The 26,351-nt window shown below is 43.5% G+C and overlaps 1 protein-coding gene across 1 annotated transcript; it reads left to right on the top strand.

Moving 5' to 3' along the window:
- Positions 1-343: 343 nt before the first annotated feature.
- On the top strand, positions 344-16,902 carry KCNV2 (potassium voltage-gated channel modifier subfamily V member 2; the record flags this gene model as incomplete). Its single annotated transcript, XM_079926563.1, has 2 exons — positions 344-1,744; positions 16,621-16,902. The coding sequence occupies 2 exons, from the start codon at positions 344-346 to the stop codon at positions 16,900-16,902; spliced, it is 1,683 nt and encodes a 560-aa protein (XP_079782689.1).
- Between the last annotated feature and the right edge of the window lie 9,449 nt (positions 16,903-26,351).

The raw sequence follows: 26,351 nt of genomic DNA, 5'->3' as shown, positions 1-26,351 counted from the left end.
ACGTAATCATCCCCTAGGTCACAGAGTGGAGGGAGAGGGGGAGGACACTGACTAAGAGGCTCTAAATCCCTCCTAACACTTGCTTCTTCCCTATCAGCTAGATTAGAGCAGTCAACAGCCGTCTGCCTAGGCGTTCAGACCCGGCAAGCTGGGCTGGGCTGGGCTGCCCAGGGCCTGAGGAGGGACAGCTCTGAGGGCGATGCTGTGGACCCCAGGTCTGCTGGTCCGGGCCGGTCTCTCTACAACAGTGCAGAGCACGTGATCCATCTACCAGTGGCAGTGAGCAGGCTGGGGACCTTACCACAACCAGGAGGGAAAAGGCAAGGGTCCACTTCCTCCAGCCATGCTGAAACAGAATGAGAGGAGGCGGTCTTGGGGCTACAGGTCCTGGCATACTACGGAGAGTGAAGACGCATCCCAGGCAGTGGGCAGCCAACAACGCAGGCGCATCTGCTCCGTGGGGGCCCTCCCGGGCTCCCAGACCAGCTTTCCACCGTGGACCCAGAGCTATTGTAGCTACTACATCGATGAGGACACGGATACCGAGGAGGACCAGCAGTGGAAGGACGACCTGGCAGAGGAGGACCAGCAGCCAGGAGAGGCCACCACCGACCAAGGCGAAGGCGGCACTGACGCTCCGGTCGTGTCGTCCACTCTGAACGTGAACGTGGGCGGCCAGAGCTACCACCTGGACTACGCCGAGCTGGCCAGCTACCCCAAGACGCGCCTGGGCCGCCTGGCCACCTCCACCAGCCGCAGCCGCCAGCTGGGCCTGTGCGACGATTATGAGGCACAGACGGACGAATACTTCTTCGACCGCGACCCGGAGATCTTCCAGCTCATCTACAACTTCTACGCGTCCGGGGTGCTGCTGGTGCGCGACGAGCTGTGCCCGCGCCGCTTCCTGGAGGAACTGGGCTACTGGGGCGTGCGGCTCAAGTACGCGCCACGCTGCTGCCTCATCTGCTTCGAGGAGAGGCGCGACGAGCTGAGCGAGCAGCTCAAGATCCAGCGTGAGCTGCGCGCGCAGGCGCAGGCCGAGGAGGCCGAGGAGCTCTTCCGAGACATGCGCTTCTACGGGCCGCAGCGGCGTCGCCTCTGGAACCTCATGGAGAAGCCCTTCTCGTCGGTGGCCGCCAAGGCCATCGGGGTGGCCTCCAGCCTCTTCGTGCTCATCTCCGTCGTGGCGCTGGCACTCAACACGGTAGAGGAGATGCAGCAGCAGACGGGGCAGGGCGCAGGCAGTGGCAACCCGCAGCCCTTTCTGGAGCACGTGGAGATGCTATGCATGGCTTTCTTCACGCTCGAGTTCCTGCTGCGCCTGGCCTCCACGCCCGACCTGCGGCGCTTCGCGCGGAGTGCCCTCAACCTGGTGGACCTGGTGGCCATCCTGCCACTCTACCTGCAGCTGCTGCTCGAGTGCTTCACGAGCGAGGACCAGGTGCACAGCAAGGACTCGCCGCACGAGCACGACCTCGAGACCATGGGCCGCGTGGGCCAGGTGGGCCAGGTGCTGCGCGTCATGCGCCTCCTGCGCATCTTCCGCATCCTCAAGCTGGCGCGCCACTCCACCGGCCTGCGCGCCTTCGGCTTCACGCTGCGCCAGTGCTACCAGCAGGTGGGCTGCCTGCTGCTCTTCATCACCATGGGCATCTTCACCTTCTCTGCGGCCGTCTACTCCGTGGAGCACGACGTGCGTGGAACCAACTTCACCAGCATCCCCCACGCCTGGTGGTGGGCCGCGGTGAGCACCACGGCCCGTGGGCTTTCCCACCCACTTCCCCAGCCCGACAGATGCTGCTTCTCCCCTTCCTGGGTCATGCCACCTGCCTTGCTTTGTTCCCTCATCTTTGCCCTGCCTTCTTTAACGGCCATTGCTTTCTCCATTCCTTCGATGTCCCCAGCTTAAACAAAAGATAAAAACAACAAAACAGAAAAAAAAAAAACAAAAAAAAAACGGGTGGATGCTAAAGGGTTGGAAAGACATAGTCCAGTAAGAAAGACGTAGTCCAAGAAATTTGGTGTGGTCCTAGTTATCTCCAAATCTAGATTTAGTCTTAATACCCCTGAGAGGCTAATTTTAAGGAATAATCATTGTTCACGTTCGTGGGAAGATTCATCGTCATTCTTGTTATTTGTCCCTTATTGAACACCTATTGTCCTAAGTGGTTTATAAAGCGTATCTTATTTCAGCATCACAACCATGTGAGGTGGTTAGGATCACTATTTTTTTAAGAGGAACATTTTCCTGCCGATTTTGAAGGAAGCCATCCATGTATGCAGGGGAGGAAATGAGACGTGGCTGAAGAGCGGCAACCCTCACTGAAATCCCACTGGTTCCAGCTAAATCTGAGCATCTAACACTGAAACCTGCTCCAATGCCACAAAATTCTTTCAGGACATGGCATTATCGCCCCATTTTACAGCTAGAGGAATTGAGGTGCAGATAATTTGAGTTATAATAATAATTGAGACACGCAGCTAAAGGTAGTCACATGAGGACCGGAACCCAAGCCTGTCCAGTTGCAAAATGCATGCCCTTTCCACAGCCCAGCACTGCCTCTTTCAAGCTTTAGTATTTCTGCATGCCTTGTTTAATTTGCACTTAGTATATTAGTTATTTTTGTCTTTGGTGTTTGCCTTTTATAATAGTTTATGCCATTTACTCAAATATCTGTGTTTCTGATATGCTAGACTAAATCCTTGGAAAATCCCTGAATCACTGGAAATGCTGATTGATTGGGTCTTCTAAGATCAATGAACACGTTGCCATACGTGCATAGGAAAGAACTGGGTGTATGCTTTCCTTATTTACTTTAAATAGATGGTTTGTAATGCCTTTAAAGACATTAAGCAAATATAACCAGTTTTTCCTATATTAGAAAGTGGATATTTTCAACACTAACATTGGATATGTTAGAACCCACAGTCTGGAGTTCTGATATGAACCTACCCAGGGCTCCTACTAATAGTGTAGTATAGTGGAATGGAAGATTTAGATTTAGATTCTTGTCCCAGATCTGCTAATAATGAACTGGGATCCTCCATGATGAACTGTGAAACCTCACTCCCTAACTCCCTATCTTCAGTTTCCTCATCTCAAAAGGGGAGGGCGTAGAGCTCTGCAATTCAGTGAGTCTTGCTTCCCTGGAAAGCAGAGCTCTCATATATACAACAAGATGTGTGAGCTTTCTTCAGTGATGGGATGATGTGAGGCTCTTCCAAACGAGCCGGCCAAATGCCGCTCCTTTGATCATATTCCAAATGACAAGAGGTCATCCCCATAGTAGATAAATCATGTGTACAGACGGGGTTGATGAAGGATGATTTGTCCCCAGCAAATGCCATTTACTTTGGAGGTGAGTAAAGCAAGGAGGGAAAAGAGAAAATCCACAGGCTGATGATATAATAGCAAGTTTTAGAGAGTCAAGTTTCCGTTCGTCCAAGTATCTTAGAAGGCTAGCGTATGTAAGCTGCACCTAGTGAACTCTTTGATACTATATTCTGAATACACAAAACGTCTTTTACCTTTTGTATATTAATATAAAATTTTTGATAAGAATTCTATTCCTAATAATGGATTTTTCTTTTTAAAAAAATTCCTTAAGTGAATGCCTAGTGATCCCCTTTAATTTCTTGATGTGTTTATTGTTTAATAACATTTAAATTTTCAAATTATCCCCTTTTTAATATTAACAAAAATTATCTTACTCAAGGTCACTGTTTTCTATAGACTTTACAATAAAACTTGAATCACCATTCAGTTTCTATCTGTAACAAATTTTACTAATTATTGCTTTTACCAATGTGAATTTTCTTTTGTAGCTATTAGCTCTATCAGGCACTATTTTCACAGGCCAGAATTTACACATGTCAACCTACCATTTACCAACCTTAACCTTTACCAATGACCTTCATCCATTTTATTCTCTGAGAATTATATATACTATTAAAAATCATTATGGATTAAAGACTGATAGCTTGTGTTCGTTTCTAAACTAACCTATGAAAATAATAGGAGCAACTCCCCTTGAACATTTGAGGACTGCTCTGTTCCCCAGGACCAATATACTATTAACCCAATTCTTCTCTATACTTGTTATGACATTGCATATTGTGTAGTAAGGGCCCTTATTTTCAATATAGCAAAGAGAAAAGAAGATGCCAAGTAAAAAGATGCAAAATATTAGGACCAATTCTTCACAAAATTCCATCTTCTTCATTCATTGAGCAAGATTTTTTTTTAACATCTTTATTGCAGTATAATTGCTTTACAATGGTGTGTTAGTTTCTGCTGTATAACAAAGTGAATCAGCTATAGGTATACATGTATCCCCATATCCCTTCCCTCTTGCGACTCCCTCCCACCCTCCATATCCCACCCCTCTAGGTGGACACAAAGCACCAAGCTGATCTCCCTGTGCTATGCAGCTGCTTCCCACTACCTATCTATTTGGTAGTGTGTATGTGTCAATGCCACTCTCTCACTTCCTCCCAGCTTACCCTTCCACCCCCATCCTGTGTCCTCAAGTCCATTCTCTATGTCTGCGTCTTTATAACTGTCCTGCCCCTAGGTTCTTCAGAACCATTTTTTTAAGACTCCATATATGTGTGTTAGCATACGGTATTTGTTTTTCTCTTTCTGACTTACTTCACTATGTATGACAGACTCTAGGTCCATCCACCTCATTACAAATAACTCAATTCATTTCTTTTTATGGCTGAGTAATATTCCACTGTATATATGTGCCACATCTTCTTTATCCATTCATCTGTCGATAGACACTTAGGTTGCTTCCATGTCCTGGCTATTGTAAATAGAAATGCAATAAACATTGTGGTACATGACTCTTTTTGAATTATGGTTTTCTCAGGGTATATGTCCAGTAGTGGGATTGCTGGGTCATACAGTAGTTCTATTTTTACTTTTTTAAGGAACCTCCATACTGTTCTCAATAGTGGCTGTATCAGTTTACATTACCACCAACAGTGCAAGAGGGTTCCCTTTTCTTCACACCCTCTCCATCATTTACTGTTTGTAGATTTTTTGATGATGGTCATTCTGACGGGTGTGAGATGATATCTCATTGTAGTTTTGATTTGCATTTCTCTAATGATGACTGATGTTGAGCATCCTTTCATGTGTTTGTTGGCAACCTGTATGTCTTCTTTGGAGAAATGTCTGTTTAGGACTTCTTCCCATTTTTGGATCGGATTGTTTGGTTTTTTTTGATATTGAGCTGCATGAGCTGCTTGTATATTTTGTAGATTAATCCTTTATCAGTTGTTTCATTTGCAAATATTTTCTCCCATTCTGAGGGCTGTCTTTTCGTTTGTTTTATAGTTTCCTTTGCTGTGCAAAAGCTTTTAAGTTTCATTAGCTCCCCTTTGTTTATTTTTGTTTTTACTCCACTTCTCTAGGAGGTGGGTCAAAAAGGATCTTGCTGTGATTTATGTCATGAGTGTTCTACCTATGTTTTCATCTAAGAGTTTTATAGTGTCTGGCCTTACATTTAGATCTTTAATCCATTTTGAGTTTACTTTTGTGTATGGTGTTAGGGAGTGTTCTAATTTCATTCTTTTACATGTAGCTGTCCAGTTTTTCCAGCACCACTTACTGAAAAGGCTGTCTTTTCTCCATTGTATACTCTTGCCTCCTTTATCAAAGATAAGGTGACCACATGTGCATGGGTTTATCTCTGGGCTTTCTATCCTGTTCCATTGATCTATATTTCTTTTTTTTGTGCCAGTACCATACTGTCTTGATTACTGTAGCTTTGTAGTATAGTCTGAAGTCAGGGAGCCTGATGCCTCCAGCTCCGTTTTTCTTTCTCAAGATTACTTCAGCTATTCGGGGTCTTTTGTGTTTCCATACAAATTGCAAAATGTTTTGTTCTAGTTCTGTGAAAAATGCCTTTGGCAGTTTGATAGGGATTGCATTGAATCTGAAGATTGCTTTGGGTAGTATAGTCATTTTCACAATGTCGATTCTTCCAATTCAAGAACATGGTATATCTCTCCACCTGTTTGTATCATCTTTAATTTCTTTCATCAGTTTCTTACAGTTTTCTGCCTACATGTCTTTTGTCTTCTTAGGTAGGTATATTCCTAGATATTTTATTCTTTTTGTTGCAATGGTAAATGGGTGTGTTTCCTTAATTTCTCTTTCAGATTTTTCATCATTAGCATATAGGAATGCAAGAGATTTCTGTGCATTAATTTTGTATCCTGCTACTTTACCAAAATCACTGATTAGCTCTAGTAGATTTTTGGTAGCATTTTTAGGATTCTCTATGTATAGTATCATGTCATCTGCAAACAGTGACAGTTTTACTTCTTTTCTGATTTGGATTCATTTTATTTCTTTCTTGTCTCTGATTGCTGTGGCTAAAAGTTCCCAAACTATGTTGAATAACAGTGGGTGACAGTGGGCAACCTTGTCTTGTTCCTGATCTTAGAGGAAATGGTTTCAGTTTTCACCATTGAGAACAATGTTGACTGTGGGTTTGTCATATATGGCCTTTATTATGTTGAGGTAGGTTCCCTCTATGCCTACTTTCTGAGGAAGTTTTATCATAAATGGGTGTTCAATTTTGTCAAAAGCTTTTTCTGCATCTATTGAGATGATCATATGATTTTTATTCTTCAGTTTGTTAATATGGGGTATCACATTGATTGATCTGCATATATTGAAGAATCTTTGCATTCCTGGGATAAACCTCACTTGATCATGCTGTATGATCCTTTTAGTGTGCTGTTGGATTCTGTTTGCTGGTATTATGTTGAGGATTTTTGCATCTATGCTCATCAGTGATATTGGCCTGTAGTTTTCTTTCTTTGTGACATCCTTATCTGGTTTTGGTATCAGGGTGATGGTGGCCTCGTAGAATGAGTTTGGGAGTGTTCCTCCCTCTGCTATATTTTGGAAGAGTTTGAGAAGGATAGGTGTTAGCTCTTCTCTAAATGTTTGATAGAATTCACCTGTGAAGCTATATGGTCCTGGGCTTTTGTTTGTTGGAAGATTTCTAATCACAGTTTCAATTTCAGTGCTTGTGATTGGTCTATTTATATTTTCTATTTCTTCCTGGTTCAGTCTCGGAAGGTTGTGCTTTTCTAAGAATTTGTCCATTTCTTCCAGGTTGTCCATTTTATTGGCATAGAGTTGCTTGTAGTAATCTCTCATGATCCTTTGTATTTCTGCAGTGTCAGTTGTTACTTCTCCTTTGTCATTTCTAATTCTGTTGATTAGAGTCTTCTCCCTTTTTTTCTTGATGAGTCTGGCTAATGGTTTATCAATTTTGTTTATCTTCTCAAAGAACCAGCTTTTAGTTTTATTGACCTTTGCTATCATTTCTTTCATTTCTTTTTCATTTATTTCTGATCTGATCTTTATGATTTCTTTCCTTCTGCTAACTTCGGGGTTTTATTTGTTCCTCTTTCTCTAATTGCTTTAGGTGTAAGGTTAGATTGTTTATTTGAGATGCTTGTTTCTTGAGGTAGGATTGTACTGCTATAAACTTCCCTCTTAGAATTGGTTTTGCTGCATCCCATCGGTTTTGGGTTGTCGTGTTTTCATTGTCATTTGCTTCTAGGTATTTTTTGATTTCCTCTTTGATTTCTTCAGTGATCCCTTGGTTATTTAGTAGCATACTGTTTAGCCTCCATATGTTTGTATTTTTTACAGTTTTTTTCCTGTAATTGATATCTAGTCTCATAGCATTGCGGTCAGAAAAGATACTTGATACGATTTCAATTTTCTTAAATTTACCAAGGCTTGATTTGTGACCCATGATATGATCTGTCTTGGAGAATGTTCCATGAGCACTTGAGAAGAAAGTGTATTCTGTTGTTTTTGGACGGAATGTCCTATAACTATCAGTTAAGTCCATCTTGTTTAATGTATCATTTTAAGTTTGTGTTTCCTTATTTATTTTCATTTTGGATGATGTCCATTGGTGAAAGTGCAGTGTTAAAGTCATGTTACTGTCGATTTCCCCTTTTATGGCTGTTAGCATTTGCCTTATGTATTGAGGTGATCCTATGTTGGGTGCATAAATATTTACAATTGTTATATCTTCTTCTTGGATTGATCCCTTGATCATTCTGTAGTGTCCTTCTTTGTCTCTTGTAATAGTCTTTGTTTTAAAGTCTCTTTTGTCTGGTATGAGAATTGCTACTCCAGCTTTCTTTTGATTTCCATTTGCATGGAATATCTTTTTCCATCCCCTCACTTTCAGTCTGTATGTGCCCCTAGGTCTGAAGTGGGTCTCTTGTAGACAGCATATATACGGGTCTTGTTTTTGTATCCATTCAGCCAGTCTATGTCTTTTGGTTGGCGCCTTTAATCCATTTACATTTAAGGTAATTGTCGATATGTATGTTCCTATTACAATTTTCTTAATTTGTGGGGGTTTGTTATCATAGGTCTTTTCCTTCTCTTGTGTTTCCTGCCTAGAAAAGTTCCTTTAGCATTTGTTGTAAAGCTGGCTTGGTGGTGCTGAATTATCTTACCTTTTGCCTGTCTGTAAAGGTTTTAATTTCTCTGTTGAATCTGAATGAGATCCTTGCTGGGTAGAGTAATCTTGGTTGTAGGCTTTTCCGTTTCATCACTTTAAATATGTCCTGCCAATCCTTTCTGGCTTGTAAAACTTCTGCTAAAAGATCAGCTGTTAACCTTATGAAGATTCCCTTGTATGTTACTTGTTGCTTTTCCCTTGCTGCTTTTAATATTTTTTTATTTAATTTTTGATAGTTTGATTAATATGTGTCTTGGCGTGCTTCTCCTTGGATTTATCCTGTGTTGGACTATCTGTGCTTCCTGGACTTGATTAACTAATTCCTTTCCCATGTTAGCGAAGTTTTCAACCATAATCTCTTCAAATATTTTCTCAGTCCCTTTCTTTTCCTCTTCTTCTTCTGGGACCCCTATAATTCAAATGTTGGTGCATTTAGTGTTGTCCCAGAGGTCTCTGAGAATGTCCTCAATTCTTTTCATCTTTTTTTCTTTATTCTGCTCTGTGGTAATTATTTCCACTATTTTATCATCCAGGTCACTTATCCATTTTTCTGCCTCAGTTATTCCACTATTGATTCCTTCTAGAGAATTTTTACTTTCATTTATTGTGTTGTTCATCATTGTTTGTTTGCTCTTTAGTTCCTTTAGGTCCTTGTTAAACGTTTTTTGTATATTCTCCATTCTATTTCCAAGATTTTGGATCATCTTTACTATCATTACTCTGAATTCTTTTTCAGGTAGACTGCCTATTTCCTCTTCATTTGTTTGGTCTGGTGGGTTTTTACCTTGCTCCTTCATCTGCTGCGTATTTCTCTGTCTTCTCATTTTGCTTATCTTACTGTGTTTGGAGTCTCCTTTTCGCAGGCTGCAGGTTCGTAGTTCCCATTGTTTTTGGTGTCTGCCCCCAGTGGCTAAGGTTGGTTCAGTAGGTTGTGTAGGTTTCCTGGTGGAGGGGACTAGTGCCTGTGTTCTGGTGGATGAGGCTGGGTCTTGTCTTTCTGGTGGGCAGGGCCGTGTCCAGTGGTGTGTTTTGGGGTGTCTGTGAACTTAGTATGATTTTAGGCAGCCTGTCTGCTAATGGGTGGGGTTGTGTTCCTGTCTTGCTAGTTGTTTGGCGTAGGGTGTCCAGCACTGGAGGTGAGCAAGATTATTTTTGAGCACTTAGTGTGCCGAGGAGTATTCTAAATGCTAGGGATACCGAGTAATAAGGGAAAAACAAAAATAAGGTGAAATTTTTTCCCTCATGGTGTTTACATCCTAATGGAGAAAGATAATAAATCATTTAAGATATGAGTGTGTCTTATATAGGATAATGGGATAGAGAGTGATCTGGGTGGCAGAATCTATGTTTGATGGACTAGTGGAATAGTCAGAGAAGCCTTCTTGGAGAAGATGACATTGAACTAAATCTTGAATGCTGAGAAGGAAGTCATCTAAATAGACGTGACCAAGCAGACATGAGAATCTGAGAAGTAGAATCCTAAAAGCAACTCTGATGCAATAGTCTCCAAGCATATTATTTATCATACATCTCATAATTTAAAAAATTCTGAGCACACACCCATGATAAATATGTGTTTAGTTAATCGTAAGTTAGAAGCTATTTATTGCTATAATAACAATGCATCACAAACCACCCCAAAATTCAGTGGCTCGAAATGTCAAGCATCTATTTGCCTTGTGAGTTTGCAAGTCAGCAACTCAGAATGGTTTCAAGTACAGGGTTAGAAGAACCTTGGACTGGTGTCAGCTGCTCACGTCACAGTCTGATGGTCAGCTGGCTGACAGCTGGATGAAGAAGGAGACTAGGTCTTTCATCATCCAGCAGGCATGTATCCATGGTCGTGGCAAAGGGCAAGAGAGAGAGAGTGCAAGCCCAATCATGCAAGCACTGATAAGCTTCTGTTCATGACACTTGCTCAACTCATTGGCCAGAGCAAGTCACAAGGCCAAACTCAGAGTCAACGGGAAAAGCAGGTTAGCCCACTCACTGTAGGAAAGCAATGCAAAGTTTTATGGCAAAGAGCTTGGATACAGGAAGATACAAAGAATTGGGTCCAGTAATACAATCATTCTACTACATTAAGATATTACTGCTCAAATATATTATGTGTATCAGAAAACATACACTCACACATTGAAAATATAAAGAGGTAAAGAGAAACAGGATCGATATTTTCTTGCCCCACTCCAGTGCTGCAGCCCTTGTGGTATATTCACCCGCATTAGAGACAGGTTTTCTAATCCTTCCCTCCGTGTGTTTTTAGTACTCTCAGACAACCCCAAAATCTGACTTTTTAATAATCTCCCCTCTATCTATGCCAAGCATCCTGCAACCTTCCTCTGTAATTCAACTTGGGGTTTTAAGAGAAACACAGTAATTTTCATTATTGTGAATTCTCCTACAGCTGCAGAACAAATCCCTCATGGACACTCATGTCTGCAAATGCTCATGCATTAGGATATAAGATAGACCCATCCTACTCGTGTGTCAAATGGAGGTTATTTGTCAGCACTGATGTAATAGGAAACATATGTAAAAACACTAGCCTGTACTCTGTCCTCAATGAATAGAAGGTACCATATCTGACTAGCTGATAGCCTTTATCACATGGAAGCAATAACCTTTGCTTCCAGATTCATTTTTGGGAAAAGAAAACAGAAGCGATTCCTTCTCTCCTGGGGAAAAGAGAGAGGCTGTAAGATGCACAAAAGGGTCAGCCATTCCATCTTGGGAGAGTTTCTGAGTGTCCAAATAAACAGGCCCATGCCTGGAGCAGCTCCAGCCGTGTTGGGACTCTCCGGGTTGCCTGGGTGTGGGAAATGCTCGGCATAGCTCAACAAGAACAATTAGCTCTATGATGAAGCCGTGAGCTTTGGCCTGTTGTGGCTATGTTTTTAAGGAGAAAAGGACAATTGGACTGTTCAACAGACCATTTCCTTCTGAGCTTTCCAGAGCAAGTTACAGCTATAGAAACTAAATAGGAAACTATGTCATGAACTCATTCCTTCAAAAATTAACGAAAACTATCTCTAGGTGAAGCATCAGATAGTTGTAGCCCAGAGACCTTGTTTCTATCTTGGTTTTCCTCAAGCATGCTATCATTTCCTTGCAAATAGGTGGCACTTAGAAGATCACTGAGATTAATTTTATTTTATTTTTACTGATGGCTTGCTTGCTTTGAGAAGACCCCTTTGGAAGGTGAATTAGGATAACAGAAAACAAAACGTGGGATATTTTAAACAGAAGGAATTTTATACAGGGAGATAGATACATAGGCTGGAAGAGCAAAAAGGAGAAAGTGAGATAACCCGAAGATTGGTAACTGTAGGAAAGACTGTTGGCCCCAGAACTGGTGAGACAAATGGGAGAAGGTAGAGTTACTGGAACCTAGGAGTACAGAGAAGGAACCACTGTGTAGCTGTTGCTGGTCCCCTAAGATGGCACCATGAGGCTCGTGCTGGGTGTGCGAAAGATGCCTGAGCCACAGCTATCTGCTGTTGTTGAAGGATGATGACAGAAACCAGAAGCAGGAAGAGAGACTCTTACTCCCTCATTCCATCTTCTAGTCTCCCAACCGTGTCTCTCATTGGCAGAACCTAAGCAGAAGACAGCAGGCAAGGAAATCTGAGAAATGTAGTTTGCATCTTCGCAGCCGCTGAATTACAAAAAAAGAGCGCAGAAGGGTATCGGGCTTAGGGCTGAGAGATAATGAGTAAATGTCCAGCACAGAAGGCATTAAAGTTCTCCTAGCTTCTTCAGAAAAAGCACAGGAGCCATAAAGGGGGGCAAAGGCTCTTAGGCACTTTTATGACTTTTGATCTGGCCGACTCCTGATTTTGGGGTGGTCCCCTTTTGTCTCTCTAAACTCCTCCTGTTGGCCAATGTAACTTGAGCGGGACACGATAGAATTGTAGAGGGCAGGGAGAAGTAGCAAGTAAGCTGAGGGTGTGGAAGGCTTTGTCACTATTTCTAGGAATAGATCCCGAACTTGCCTTAGCTTCTGCACACCTCCCCCTTATTGTACAATTTATGTACATGTCAGAACTTTCATATACGGATGAGGCCGGTTGTTCTTTTCAAGGTGATTACCCATGACCTCATTCTAACAGTGTTTCCACTGATCAAAACATTTTTTGAATTCCACTGGGGAATTATCTCCAGCACCTGTGACATGTCCATTTATTAATACTTCTTTGTAGTGGGGCTAAATCTTTACTTTTTTGAAGGTGGATTCAATATTTTTAAATAGTCAAGACCCTTGAGTTGAAGACCGGCACCTAGAGTTAACCCTCAAGGGGGATAAGAACACTTGTTTCAAGGTCACGCCACTGAATCCTCTGTGCAGATTATAATCCCAGAGAGGAATTCCTAAAATATTTGTAGCAACGGCAGCATGGGTAAGCTAAGTAGAGCCTTTGAAGCTAAATCCTTTAAAGGACAATATGCATTGAAGTATGTAATCATTTTAACCAGAAAATGTTAGTCTTTACCACCTCGAATTCTTTGGGAAAACTAAGAAGAGGTGTTAATCCTTTTGAAAAATCAGTTTTATTCCCTGAGATCATAATTCCTAGGTGCAGGGATTACTGGGTGCTAAAATGTAATCTGTGCGTAGGTCATTATGAAGGAAACAAACATTCCTTGCTGAAGGAGAAATTCAAGTACAGTTATTCTAAAGTTTCAGAGAAAAACTGGTTACTTGTTCTCCTTGTAAGGTTTAGTGGGTCAGGATTTGCTGATTAGTGGGTGAGCTGGTAGGGAAAGGTTACATTCTGGCTTTGGGGGGGTCCAATGGCTAGGGAAAATAGGTAAATTTTCAACGGAATGGTAAGTTTCCAGAGGGGCTGGGCCAGTCAGTGTTTTCAGGATTTTAAGACGGACTGCAGAAATTTCAGTCACATTTCCAAACCCCACTCCTGCTAATGTGAGAACTCACTCTGGGAGGTCACTTTGGTCTTTCTGGGAGCTTCCATCTTTCATGCTCATTCAGGGAGAAATGGTTTGGCCTGTGGAACATGGAGAAAAAGTTTCCAAAAACCAAGGAATCCAGAGTTCCTCTGGAGCCAAGAAGCAAGAAGCAGATCAACGGCTGAGTCAAACAGACAGTGCATAAATTAGCTACGCGTTTTGAACAAAGTCTTCAGAATCAGTCATACAGAGTCTCGTAGCAGAAGAGGTCTTTTCTCTAAAAATAGAGATCCAAGATATACAAAAATATTTAGACCATATTTTGCACATCAAATATTTAATCTTCCTTCAGCCAATTCTCTTTGCTTTTGACCTTTTGCTCAAAGTTCAGCCAGAAAAAGAAATTGGGGTTGGGAGGGAAGCAAAGCCAGTGTGGGGACTGAGCAGAGGTTTAAATTAGGTACTTTGTCTCAATTACTTTCCTTCCTCTGCATCCTCCTGTCTCCAACCCTCCCCCAATCCTGGACCCTTGAGGGGCTGGTTTACCGAAGCCTCTGATTTGGCCCTTCATGGATGCTTCCTGTTCTGAAACGACCCCTTCCTGTCACTCGCTCTTATATCCAGACTCCCTTTAGGCCTCCTCCAGGGAAGGTCAACTGACTAAACATTCACACAGAGGTACGAGTGACAGGGTTAGTGACAAATGAAAGCTGTTCACACACCTGGACAGAGATCTGACTCGGGTTCTTTTACTTTCAGCGTGGCCAGTGACAAGAAACGCACGCATGCACACGCACACACACACACACACACACACACACACACACACACACAGCAAGCTTTTTTTTTAAGATTAGCCCACAATCTCATTTTATCACTGCCTCTCATGGCCCTTTGGCTGAGAAGGTGGGAAAAGCAGATTCTCTACTGGAGACAGAGTGTCCCCCCACCAATCTCCCTCACACAGCATTCTCAGGAGCCAGGGAAGAGCTTCTTTCCACAGCCCGCTGGTCTAACAAGCACAAGAACTAACATTATCCCTCACACACCCTGTGCGGCTCCTTCAATTCCTGTAACAGTCCTGTGAGGTGCGCACTATTATTCTCTCCACGTTTCAAAAGTAGAAACTGAGGCAGAGAGAATTTAGGTGACTTGCCCAAATCCCACAGCTGGGAAGTGGATGCAGACCCATGTGGCCTAGTGCCACACCTGCTTCCTTAACCTAGTCGACACCCTCCTGCCTCTGTTAGATGCTGCCTTGTGTTTTTCCACTGTGAGAAGGGCAGCCCAGCCCTCAGCAGTTCTCTCCCCAGAGACGGAGTAGTGAGAGGTAGTGTGCCACCCACCCCAAGAGGAGTTGCAACCTTCCCCCCCTTTTTTTTTTTTTGTGGTAGGCGGGCCTCTCACTGTTGTGGCCTCTCCCATTGCGGAGCACAGTCTCCAGATACACAGGCTCAGTGGCCATGGCTCATGGGCCCAGCTGCTCCGTGGCATGTGGGATCTTCCTGGACCGGGACACGAACCCGTGTCCCCTGCATTGGCAGGCGGACTCTCAACCACTGCGCCACCAGGGAAGCCCCAACCTTCCCCTTTTTAAGGGCTGGATGGAGCTCTGGTTCTTATCAGCTCCACCAGATTTGCCCAGCTGGCCCACTTCTCCATTTCATTCTAACTAATCAATCATACTTACTCTAAGTTCAAATTAATCGTTACATCATCGAAACAAAAATGTCTGCATTTCTAAGTTAAAGGCTGTCTCTGTACAGATCAACAGGGTGACTGTACATTTTATAAAAGCATATGCTGGAAGACTGTGCGACGACACAAATCGATGAAGCCAATGTTGCCCCCTGGAGTTGTGCGATGCACAATTTTTTCAACTGTAATCAACAGCCCTGCCTAAAAGGCGTCTAGTAATTTTGCCAAGAGTCTGGGGACCAAAGGGAGTCTTAGGACATGAGGCATGAAAAACAGGCCCCGAAGGCTTCCCTGGTGGCGCAGTGGTTGAGATTCCGCCTGCCAATGCAGAGGATACAGGTTCGTGCCCCGGTCCGGGAAGATCCCACATGCCGCGGAGCGGCTGGGCCCGTGAGCCATGGCCGCTGAGCCTGCGCGTCCGGAGCCTGTGCTCCGCAACGGGAGAGGCCACAGCAGTGAGAGGCCCGTGTACCGCAAAAACAAAACAAAACAAAACACAGGCCCCGAGAGATTTTTCTGGGTTTTCTCCGGCTACATCGACTGATAACTAGTCCCATGTGGGTATCTGCATTTTAAAACAGAAGCTTGTTAACCTAAATAAATCTCTAATTAGTGGAATTTAAAGCAGTGTGACAAGTGTGATGGGAAGACTTTCATGCAGGGTGAACATATTTTTGGTCGGTGACATCTTACAAAAGTCCCATCGCAAAATAATGAGCGTGTTTCTCCAGACATTTGCAATTAAAGCACCTTCATATAAAATATCTCATTTGAACTGCCTAACAACTCTGAGAACTATTACAACTGTCTCTATTTTAAGGATGAGAGAAGGACCACAGAGGAGGTTGCTTAACGCTTTGTGCGTGCCTGACAAAGTGTGTGTGAAGTGCTTTATCATCATTTTCTTATTTAGTCTTCACAAGAATCCTGAGAGTTAGTTATTATCCCCCTGTTTTAGATGCAGGAACCAAGGCTTAGAGACTCTGAATGTTTTGCCCAAGGTCACTCAGCTGGAAAGGGCCAGAGTCAGGACTTGAACCAGGTCTGACTGGTTCTAAGCCCAAGCTCTTTCCCGTTCGTGTATCATGTAGGCAAATCCAGGGACTCTGTCCTAAATTTGGCCCCAGCTGAAGGCAGGCAAAGACCTACCTTTATTGAGCCTATTCTACACCAGGAACTTCACACACATTATTCTTCTGTGCCCTCACAACAGCCCTTTAAAGTAGATATAACTCCCCTGTATGGTAAGTAAGAAAATTGATAAGTGATAGGGTTTAAACCCAAGCCTTTCAGCTCCAAAGCTTATGTTCTTTCCATGCCCCAGGTCTTGCAGGCCACCTTTCCAGTACCTCCTAAAGCTGACTCCGTGAGGAGCTGTTATACAACCAGGTGCACCTTCAGCAGGACGGAAGCCACCTCTCCCTGCCTGGTTCTCTCCCTTTCTTCTCCTCGCTCTCGATGCTGACAATTCCATTCTGCTTTCCCTCCCTCACAGGTGAGCATCTCCACTGTGGGCTATGGAGACATGTACCCAGAGACTCACCTGGGCCGGCTTTTTGCCTTCCTCTGCATCGCTTTCGGGATCATCCTCAACGGGATGCCCATTTCCATCCTCTACAACAAGTTCTCCGATTACTACAGCAAGCTCAAGGCTTACGAGTACACCGCCATACGAAGGGAAAGGGGGAATGTGGAGTTCATGCAGAGAGCCCGAAAGAAGATAGCTGAGTGCTTGGCTGGAAGCAACCCACAGCCCAACCCAAGGCAAAATCATTAATATTTGTTAGGATGTGCGGCCAGTCGATGCCATGAATTTCAAGGCTTCCTTCCTCCTTCCTCTTTTTTTTATTATCAGGATTAACAGTGAAAGGACACGTGAAGCAGACGTACACAAAAGGCATTCAGTTCACAAAAATCTACCTCTAGAGATGTTCATTTTGGCCCAAACTCAGACTGCCTCATGTTACTCTGTAACTAACAGTGTTGTGTAAGATACTGACCTTCCCAATGACATTGATATTGAAACCTCCTTGAGAGGAGCGACAGCTTAGATTTCTCTTGCAGCTTCTCATGGCTTTTCAATAAATACTTTCGGACTTGAGTTGACTTGAGAAGAATTTCCCTGATTGAAAGAAAAAAGCATTCTTAATTGTCTAGAGAGAGGGAGTGTTGCAGCAGAAACTATATGAGCTTTGGAACTAGTCAGACCCACCTCAGTCAGAAGCTCAGATCTACCAGCTGTTCAATTTGGGGCAAGTTACTTTTAAGTGTCTGAGCCTCAGTTTCTTCAACTTTAACTTATACTTTAAAAGCCTTCCTAGTAATATGAGCATGGAGATTGGAGGTACTACTTGTAAATGCTCAATACATGGTGGCTGCTAAAATGGTCTGAGTAGGTATTGTGTAGTAGATTCTTGACTGGTGGCTCTCATTCAAGGGAGGTTTTGTCCACCCCTCCCCCACTTGCCCCAGGACATTTGGCAATGCCTAGAGATGGTGGGTTTTTTTGTTTTTTTTTTTCCTAGAGATGGTTTTGATTGTCACCACTGTGACCGAGGATGAGAGGGGCTTCTGGCACTAGTAGGCAGAGACCTGGGTTACTACTAAGCATGCTCAGGACAGCCCTATCACAAAGAATTATTTGATCCAGAATGTCAGTAGTGACAAAATTGAGAAACCCTGGTCTAGCCATAATGTGGGTCCCCCCAGACTTGACTGTGACGCATGCCCGAGGGTGTTAGTGCCCCTCCCTAGACAGGAGCCCCTACATGTCCTCACCTCTCAGAGCCTCCTTTTTTTCTCCTTTCCATGAAAAATCAAAAGCAAACCAAAAACAAAAAAAGAAAAAACGCTGCTCTTTGGACAACTGTTCTGGGCTAAGCACTGAACAAAAGGAATTGAATGGACATGGCGCTCTGCTCTGGGCACCATCTGTGGGTCAGAAAACCAATTCCTACAGGTTCTTTCTCTCCCTGCCCCCGTCTCCTCTTAATTCCTTCCTTCTTCCATAAGACTTGGAAAGTGAAATCCTGGGATTTAAAGGCACTTTTGAACTGAACAAACAGAGGTTGCCCCTGTAACTAGGGGCTTGCCATGCCAACTATCAATTTGTCTCAGGGCAAATTTGTCTCAGGGCATGATCTGATCTCCAAATGAATCGTAAAAATAAGAGTCATCATTTTGTGCTTTCTTACACTGACAGGCACTATGGGCTGCACTTTAGAATATATAACTCCATTTACTCCTTCATCTATCCCTAAATAAGTTATCATAGTCCTTTTTTATTTAGGAAGAAATAGGCTCAGAGAGGTTCAGTAATTAGGCCAAGTTCACACAACCAGTAAACGGTAGGACCGAGCTTTGAGGTCTGTCTGATCCCTAAAACTCTTGCTCGAAATCTAAACTTTTGGTTCTCAGACTGCATCAGGGTTTGTTAAACACAGAGTGCCAGGCCCCACCCCCAGACTGGCTGATTCAGGAGGTCCAGGTGGGGCCCAAGGATGTGCCTTTCTACTAAGTACCAGGTGATGCTGCTGCTGCTGCTGGTCTATGGACCACATTCTGAGAACTATAGTCTAAATCACTTCACTCTGCCCCTCCCACCAGGAGCTCTGTATATGAAAGTAGGGTGTACCTGGTGAGAACTAGATCTAGATCTCCTGATCTCCTAAGTCCTAAGCATCCTTAACATCGTTATAAATGACCTGGTACCTAAAGGATGGGCAGAAGCCCTACTGTTGGAAGGCAGCTAGATAAAATAGGATGCCCAGGTAAATCTGAATTTCAGATAAATCACAAATAATTTTTAGTAGAAGTATGTTCCAAATATTGCATGGTATGTACTTCTACTAAAAAGTTATCTATTGTTTATCTGCAATTCAAATTTAAGTGGATGTCCAGTAGCTTCATTTGCTAAATCCAGCAACACTATACTATGGTTTTTCAGAGACAAAGGTTACTCACATGGATGGAAATCACCCCCAAGGCCTAAACCCCACCCAAACATCGGGCCCCTCAGACAAGGGGGACTTCTCTCCCCTCTTGCCCAATAAGAGAGGGAGGAATTTCAAATCAGCCTCCTTGCCAGAAACAATCATGAAAACAGAGTTACAGCATGCAGGAGATCTGGAGCACAGCTTACAGAACCACCTGACCTTCTCAGTGCAGCAGCCATCCCTTCCCTGGGAGGGGTTTGTTGATGAAATGCATCCTCTGGGGCTGTTGAGGACACAGGGAACAGGAAGGACCAGTGTCCATCACCCCTCCCTCTGCTCAAGACCCAGAGAAAATGACCCTGACCTCCGGAGCAAAATCGACTCCCTGAGAGACAGGGGTGGGAAGCAGTGGAGGGAAGGGCGGGGGAGGCCTTGGTGAGGAAGATGAACTTTTCCAGGTCCCTGGGATGGGGTCTGGTCAATAGCAGTGACCATCTCCTTCCAGTCTTACTGGTCCCATCTGCTCAGACAGCTGTGCTCTGCCTCCCGAGAGAGACTGACAGAAAGGCGTTAAAACGAACAGAAGTAGCATTGCATGAGCCCAACTGTGCACCAGGCACAGAATCAACGTTATTTCACTTAATCCTTCAACAGCAAGAAGCAGCTTTCAAGGTGGTCACTTAAAGAGGCTTAGCCACACTGCCCTTGGCAAGGTCTTTGGAACTGGGTTCGAAATCTGGCTCTGCCATTTACTATGAGGTTGAACCATATAAAATTGCTATGTTCTTAAAAAAACAACAGATGAATACTGGCAGTTTCATACAGTAAAACTGAATAGTTGTGTGGTCACTTAATGTCTCTGAGCCTCAGTGTCCGCGTTGTTAAAATGGAGATAGTAATAGTGTCTTCCTTGGGGTTGCGGTAGTAATTAAATGACATATGTATTTAAAACCTTAGCACACTATTTGGCACATATTAAGAACTAAATAAATATGGCTGCAATTATCATCCGCGTTACTATTTTGCTGGATGTATAGAAAAATTGTACAAGCCCAGAGAGGGTCGCTTGTCATCGGGGAGAGGATTCTATGGATGAAGACAGTTTCCAAATCCTTTTGCCAGTGCCCTAGCCATCAGGGCTGTGCACGAGAATCCAGACCAATCTCTCCAATAAAACCGTCTGTGATGATGGAAACATTATGCGCTAGTACGGTAACCACCAGCCACGTGCGGCGACTGAGCACTTGAAATGTGGCTAGTGTGACTCAGGACATAAATTTTTTATTTTATTTAGTTTAGTATAGTTAACTTGTATTATTATATTAGTTCCAGGTGTGCAACATAGTAATTCGATATTTTTATAGATATACTCCACACAAAGTTATTATAAGATATTGATCATATTCGCTGTGCTGTATATTACATCCCTGTAACTTATTTATTTCATGTCTCGTAGTTGGTACCTCTTAATCCCCTCCACCTATATTGCCCCTCCACCCCCCCATTAGTAACCACTAGCTTGTGCTCTGTATCTGTGAGTCTGCTTCTATTTTATTATATTTGTTCATTTGTTTTATTTTTTAGATTCCACAAGTAAGTGGAAACAGACAGTATTTTTCTTTCTCTGTCTGACTTATTTCACTAAGCATAATACCCTCCAGGTCTATGCATGTTCACAAGTGACAAAATTTCATTCCTTTTTTATGGCTGAGTAATATTCTGCTATCGATATACACATACATATATATGTGTATGTATGTGTGTGTCTTTTCTCTATAAAAGTCTTTTCTCTAGCTCCTGTTGGTGGAAGTCTCCTTAACATTTCTGGTTTGGCCCTGATCAATTCAAATCTATTTTTACTCAAATAACCCTTATACTTTTAGCATGCTTCAGTATATCTTTTAACAGAATCTTTATCAAAATCTCTTTAAACACTTTGAGTCTGTTGTCTATTTTCTATCTGGATCCTGACTAATACACCTTGTCTATCTTGAGAAAAATATATTGGTCCTATTCCCCAAATCACCACTGAAAAGACGAAGCATGTTTATCTGAGGATTCATATCTCCCAGACATATTACCCCAGACTGAGAAACAGAGCCCTTGGATTTAAAGACAGGAGGTCTATCCAGCTCACAGATGTTTGTAGGACAGTGATGATGGGTTCCCTTAACTGCCAATGACTCATCCTTCCTGTCAAAGGCCTCCAGTTCTGCACTCCTTAGGAGCAATTTTCAATGACTCAGCCTGTTGAATTCCCTTCCCTAAACCCATCCCACACATACAAATGGAGTTTCATGACTACATGATGGAACAGGGTGCATAAAATAAGTTGGAATGTATGCAGCTAGGAACAAATGTTTTGGTGCCCTCTGAAGACATCAAGAAACCATCTGGGCCAATCTACTACCTTCACTCACACAAGTTTTATTAACCTTGTTTTGTAAGTGATATAACTGAAACCCAGAGAACTTAAGAAACATGCCCAGAGATAGCAAACATCTGTTTCTCACGTGGCCACGCTCCTTCCTATACCCACAGCAGACACTGTTAATCAATCACTTTACTCTTTCCCATCAGAAAACCTTCTCACTGCAGCTCTCTGGTAGCCAACACAAATCTGTCAGAGTTGACACTCAAGACCTGTTTGCCATCCTTGCACGTGCTCAGACTTTAAAAATTAGAAAGTGGAGCTAGAAATCAGCCTCAGTAGTCTCCTAGTGCACGATTCTTTTTTAAGGATTTCCCTATAATCCAGACAACCTGTGCAGACTATGTTCATTCTATCCTTAATACCTACGATGCCATTGTAAGGAAACCTCCCTGAGCCTCAGTTCCCGCATTATAATAATGAGATTAGTAAGACCTCTCTGGGAGGATTAGCTGATATATGAATGCAAAGTCCCTGGCACAGTCTATCATATGCTAGGTACTCAACTCACGGTAGCTCTTATTATCCATTCCTCATGAACAATTTCATTCACATCCACCATCCAGAGCATGCCCTTCTATGGTGGTCATTAGGGTCCATGTCATTGAGCTGTTAAATATTTTCATTCTTCTGGAATATATGCATCGTAGCTTGCACTTCTCCACCACATTCAAGTTACGTGTGGCCAAGTGTCTGCCTTTGGCCAAGCAAATGTGAGCAAAAGAGACATGTATTACTTCTGGACAGAAGCGTTTGTCTGCTGCCTCTGTATTCCAGTCTTCCCTTTTTCTGTCTTGGTGATTACGGAAATAGATTTCAAGATGGAGTATGCATCAGGCCACAGCTCTGAGTGACAATGATAAGCAGAACCCTAGGCTGACCCCACTTGACATGTAGTATAAGTGAGAAATACACCTTTGCTGGGTAAAGCCACTGAGATTTTGCAGTTGTTTCTTTCTGCAGCCGTAACCTAATCTGCCTAGATAAATACCGCTTTCTATATCAAGGTTCCAGGGAAGCTGAAACTTCTCCACCTCACAAGACAGAAGTGACTTGAAATATTCACGTCTTAAAGGTTCACATACCCCAAAGTCATTTTGTTACTCTCTTACACAGTGCTGGATAGTAATGCTATGTAAAATGTATTGGACTTCTCTGGTGCAGTGGTTAAGAATCCACCTGCTAGTGCAGGGGTCACGGGTTTGAACCCTGGTCCGGGAAGATCCCACATGCCACGGAGCAACTGAGCCCGTGCGCCACAACTACTGAGCATGTGCGCTAGAGCCCACGACCCACAACTACTGAAGCCCGTGCACCTAGAGCCCGTGCTCCCCAACAAGAGAAGCCACCGCAAGGAGAAGCCCACGCACCGCAACAAAGAGTAGCCCCCCCTCTCCACAACTAGAGAAAGCCGGCGCAGCAGCGAAGACCCAATGCAGCCATAAATTAATTAATTAAAAAAAATGAAATGTATTAAATGCCCATTATGTGCCAAACATTGTTCTGGGCACTTCATGTGAACAAATGTGCACACATAGCACAATTCTGGCATAGAGTAAATGTCCAAATTCACGTTCACCTTCATCACTGTCCTCATCACCATTATCGCGTATCAGCTCCAGTCCTTCCAACGACCCAGTGAGGTAGGGACGGCTATGATCTCCACTTGACAGAAGAGGAAACTAAAGCTTAGAGCAGTTAAGTAACATGACGAAGGTTTCAGAGGTAGAAAATGACACAGCAAAGATTTGAACTCAAGTATGCCGGAAACAAGTCCTTGTTCTTTCCATGCTGCTACATACACTTCCTGATGAAGACCACAAGTTCTGTGCCGTGCACTTTCCTGGTCACTCCACTTCCCACTGGGGGGGCGGATGTCCCACCATCAGATATACACACCTGGTGCCACCACTTGAAACTGCTGGAGGCTAATTCATGGAAGAAGGAGAGAAACCAGCCTCCCTTAGATCAACTCATCCATGGAAATGAAAACTTGGCATTCAGGAACAGGATTATGCTTTTCTACCAGCTTCAAGATTCACTGTTAAGAGGGGTTGCTCCCTCCCCCCTCTTTCAACTTTCTTCAACATCCCTAGGTTGTCATTTATTTCTATTTCATAAGTAGTACAGGGCCAGGGGCCAGTGGTAAGTTTGCCCTGCCCTGTCCATCTCCCTAGAGCTGCAGAGGCCAAACAGGGAGGGAGGGAGAGAACCCAAGCACGGACAGACCCAGCAACTACCCTCCACCCACCATGTCTCCCTCCAGGCCATTTATTTCATTAAAGTGCAGGATGCTCAAGGGAACCTCCAGAAAGGGGACAATTTCATTTTTCCCACACCTTGGAAATTAAAATTCTTTCCAAAAAAATAATTCACTTTGTTCTTTGAGAAAGCTAAAAAGAGGAGAAAAGGGGTCAAGGAGTAAGAGGTAAGAAAATGAGAGGCAGAGAGGAAGGGAGGGAAGAAAAATAAAATGTTAAATAGAATAGGGGAAGAGAGGGATAGTCAGGAAGGGAGGAGAAAGACGAGTGAAAACACTACTGTGTATAAAATAGATAGCTAATGAGAACCTACTGCATAGCACGGGGAACTCTACTCGGTGCTCTGTGGGGACCTAAAAGGGAAGGAAATCCAAAAAGGAGGGGATGTATGTATACGTATAACTGATTTATTTTGCTGTACAGCAAAAACTGACACAACATTGTAAAGCAACTGTGCTCCAATAAAAATAATAAGAATAAAATAAAATAAAAATAACAAGTGTATTAAAATTTTTTTAATTAAAAAAAAGGAGTGGGAACAGAGTAAAGTAGCAGTGGGACTGGTTCTGTGCTTTCATGAGATCAGCAATCCATTTGAACTTTCATCTTTTCTTAAAATTTTAGTTGGTACCATATTGCCAGTCGCCCACATCTGGGTGTTTTATGGTGTTCCTTTTCCTATACTCCTACCCACATCCTGAGAAAAGCTACTAAGTCACTAGTCCCACAGTCCAATTCATAACCAGAGTTCATCTTCAAAGGACACAGAGTAGTGGGGGGAGGAACTTTGTAGTCCATCTGGACTAGGTTCAGAATGCAGCCCTAGCACATTTTTTTCATTCAACAAATATTTATGGATAACCATATATGTGCCAAGCACTGTTCTAGGCACTGGTTTACAGTGAACAAAATTCCACCCTCATAAAACTTCCACCTCATAAAACTTCCACCTCAGAGAAATAAATAAAAATGAAAATATATGGTATCTTAGTGACAAGTACAATGGAGAAAAACAAACCATAAGAGGATAAGGAGTAGCAGTATTGGGGGGGAGGGGAACTTTTAAATAAAATGATCAGGGGAAGCCTCAGTGTGAGGGATGCTACTGAAGCAAAGCTTTAAAAGGAGGTGAGGATTTAACCCTGTAGGTGTCTAGTGAAGAGCAGCCCCCAAGTGCAAATGCCCTTGGGCAAGAGTATACTTAGTGAGGGCATGAGAAGCAAGGAAAAGGTGGAAGATTCCATGCAGTGTAGGTCCTGGTGGGAAAGAAGGATTTTTGAAGTTCAGACACTACAGTGAACTGGAAAATAGAAAGTGATGAACAAAAAGTGGGACAGTTGAAACTGCCTTTAGGGAAAGGCTGCAGTTCCCTTAATGACACGTTCTGGAATAAGACCAGGGGAGTGAGTGTGTCAAATAGGATAGAAGATACAACCATTAAAGAAGATGATATGAAGGACCTGAGACACAGAGTATTGGAAGTTTCATCTATGGAGATACTAGAGTCACCAAAAATTGGTGAAGAGAGGTTTTGGAGAGGGAGCCAGCTCCCCCTCTTCAAGGGACTAGAAGAGGGCCTGGAGATCAGTAGATGATTGTGCTAAGAAGGAAAAGGGGGTCTGATGACTTGCAATTCAAATTTGCTTTGGAGCAGTTAGGGAGGAGGAAGGCAGAATGATCTGAAAGCAGCAAGAAGGAGCAAGGAGGACAGGCCCAGTCGGTAAGGGCTGTTGGATAGAAAATCACCACCACTTGAGAGGAGTGCAGGAGAACAGGATCCTCAGGGGAGAGTCAGGTAGCAGTGAGGTTCATTGTCATCTCACGAGTATTTAGTGTGCAGATGGACCAAGGATGGTAAATGCCCTGCAAAGCATAGAATAGTCCCACAAGATGAAGATTTGTCTCATCCAATGGTGCCCCATTGCAAAACACATAATACAGTTAGGGAGAGAGAGCATTCAATATTCAAAGGAAAGGCTAAGGGTACAGGGGGAATTGTTGATGATTGACACTAGTTCCAGGGACCAGAGTGGAAGTGCTGTAGAATTTGGAAAGGAGAAGGGATGGGGTCAGAAAAGGGGGTGTCAGAGTACCGCCTCTTTGTCCTGGAAGCTTGCTTGCGGCCTGTTTCTCCAGACCTTCAGACTTGGGTCTTGGATTAGGACTACACCACCGGCTTTCCTGGGCCTCCAGCTTGTAGAGGTACTTCTCAGCCTCCAAAATCGACTGTGTGGCTGACAGGGTCTTCATGCTCCAGTCAGGTGTCTGGGCTGTGCCTCTGAGGTGGGAGAGCCGAGTTCAGGACATTGGTCCACCAGAGACCTCCTGGCTCCATGTAATACCAAACAGTGAAATCTCTCCCAGAGATCTCCATCTCAATGCGAAGACCCAGCTCCACTCAACGACCAGCAAGCTACAGTGCTGGACACCCTATGCCAAACAACGAGCAAGACAGGAACACAACCCCAACCATTAGCAGAGAGGCTGCCTAAAATCAAATAAGGTCACAGACACCCCAAAACACACGACCAAATGCAGTGCTGCCCACCAGAAAGACAAGATCTAGCCTCATCCACCAGAACACAGGTACCAGTCCCCT

Source organism: Stenella coeruleoalba, assembly GCF_951394435.1.
Source record: "Stenella coeruleoalba genome assembly, chromosome: 7".
NCBI classification, from domain to species: Eukaryota; Metazoa; Chordata; class Mammalia; order Artiodactyla; family Delphinidae; genus Stenella; species Stenella coeruleoalba.
This window is presented reverse-complemented; position numbering and strand designations above follow the sequence as displayed.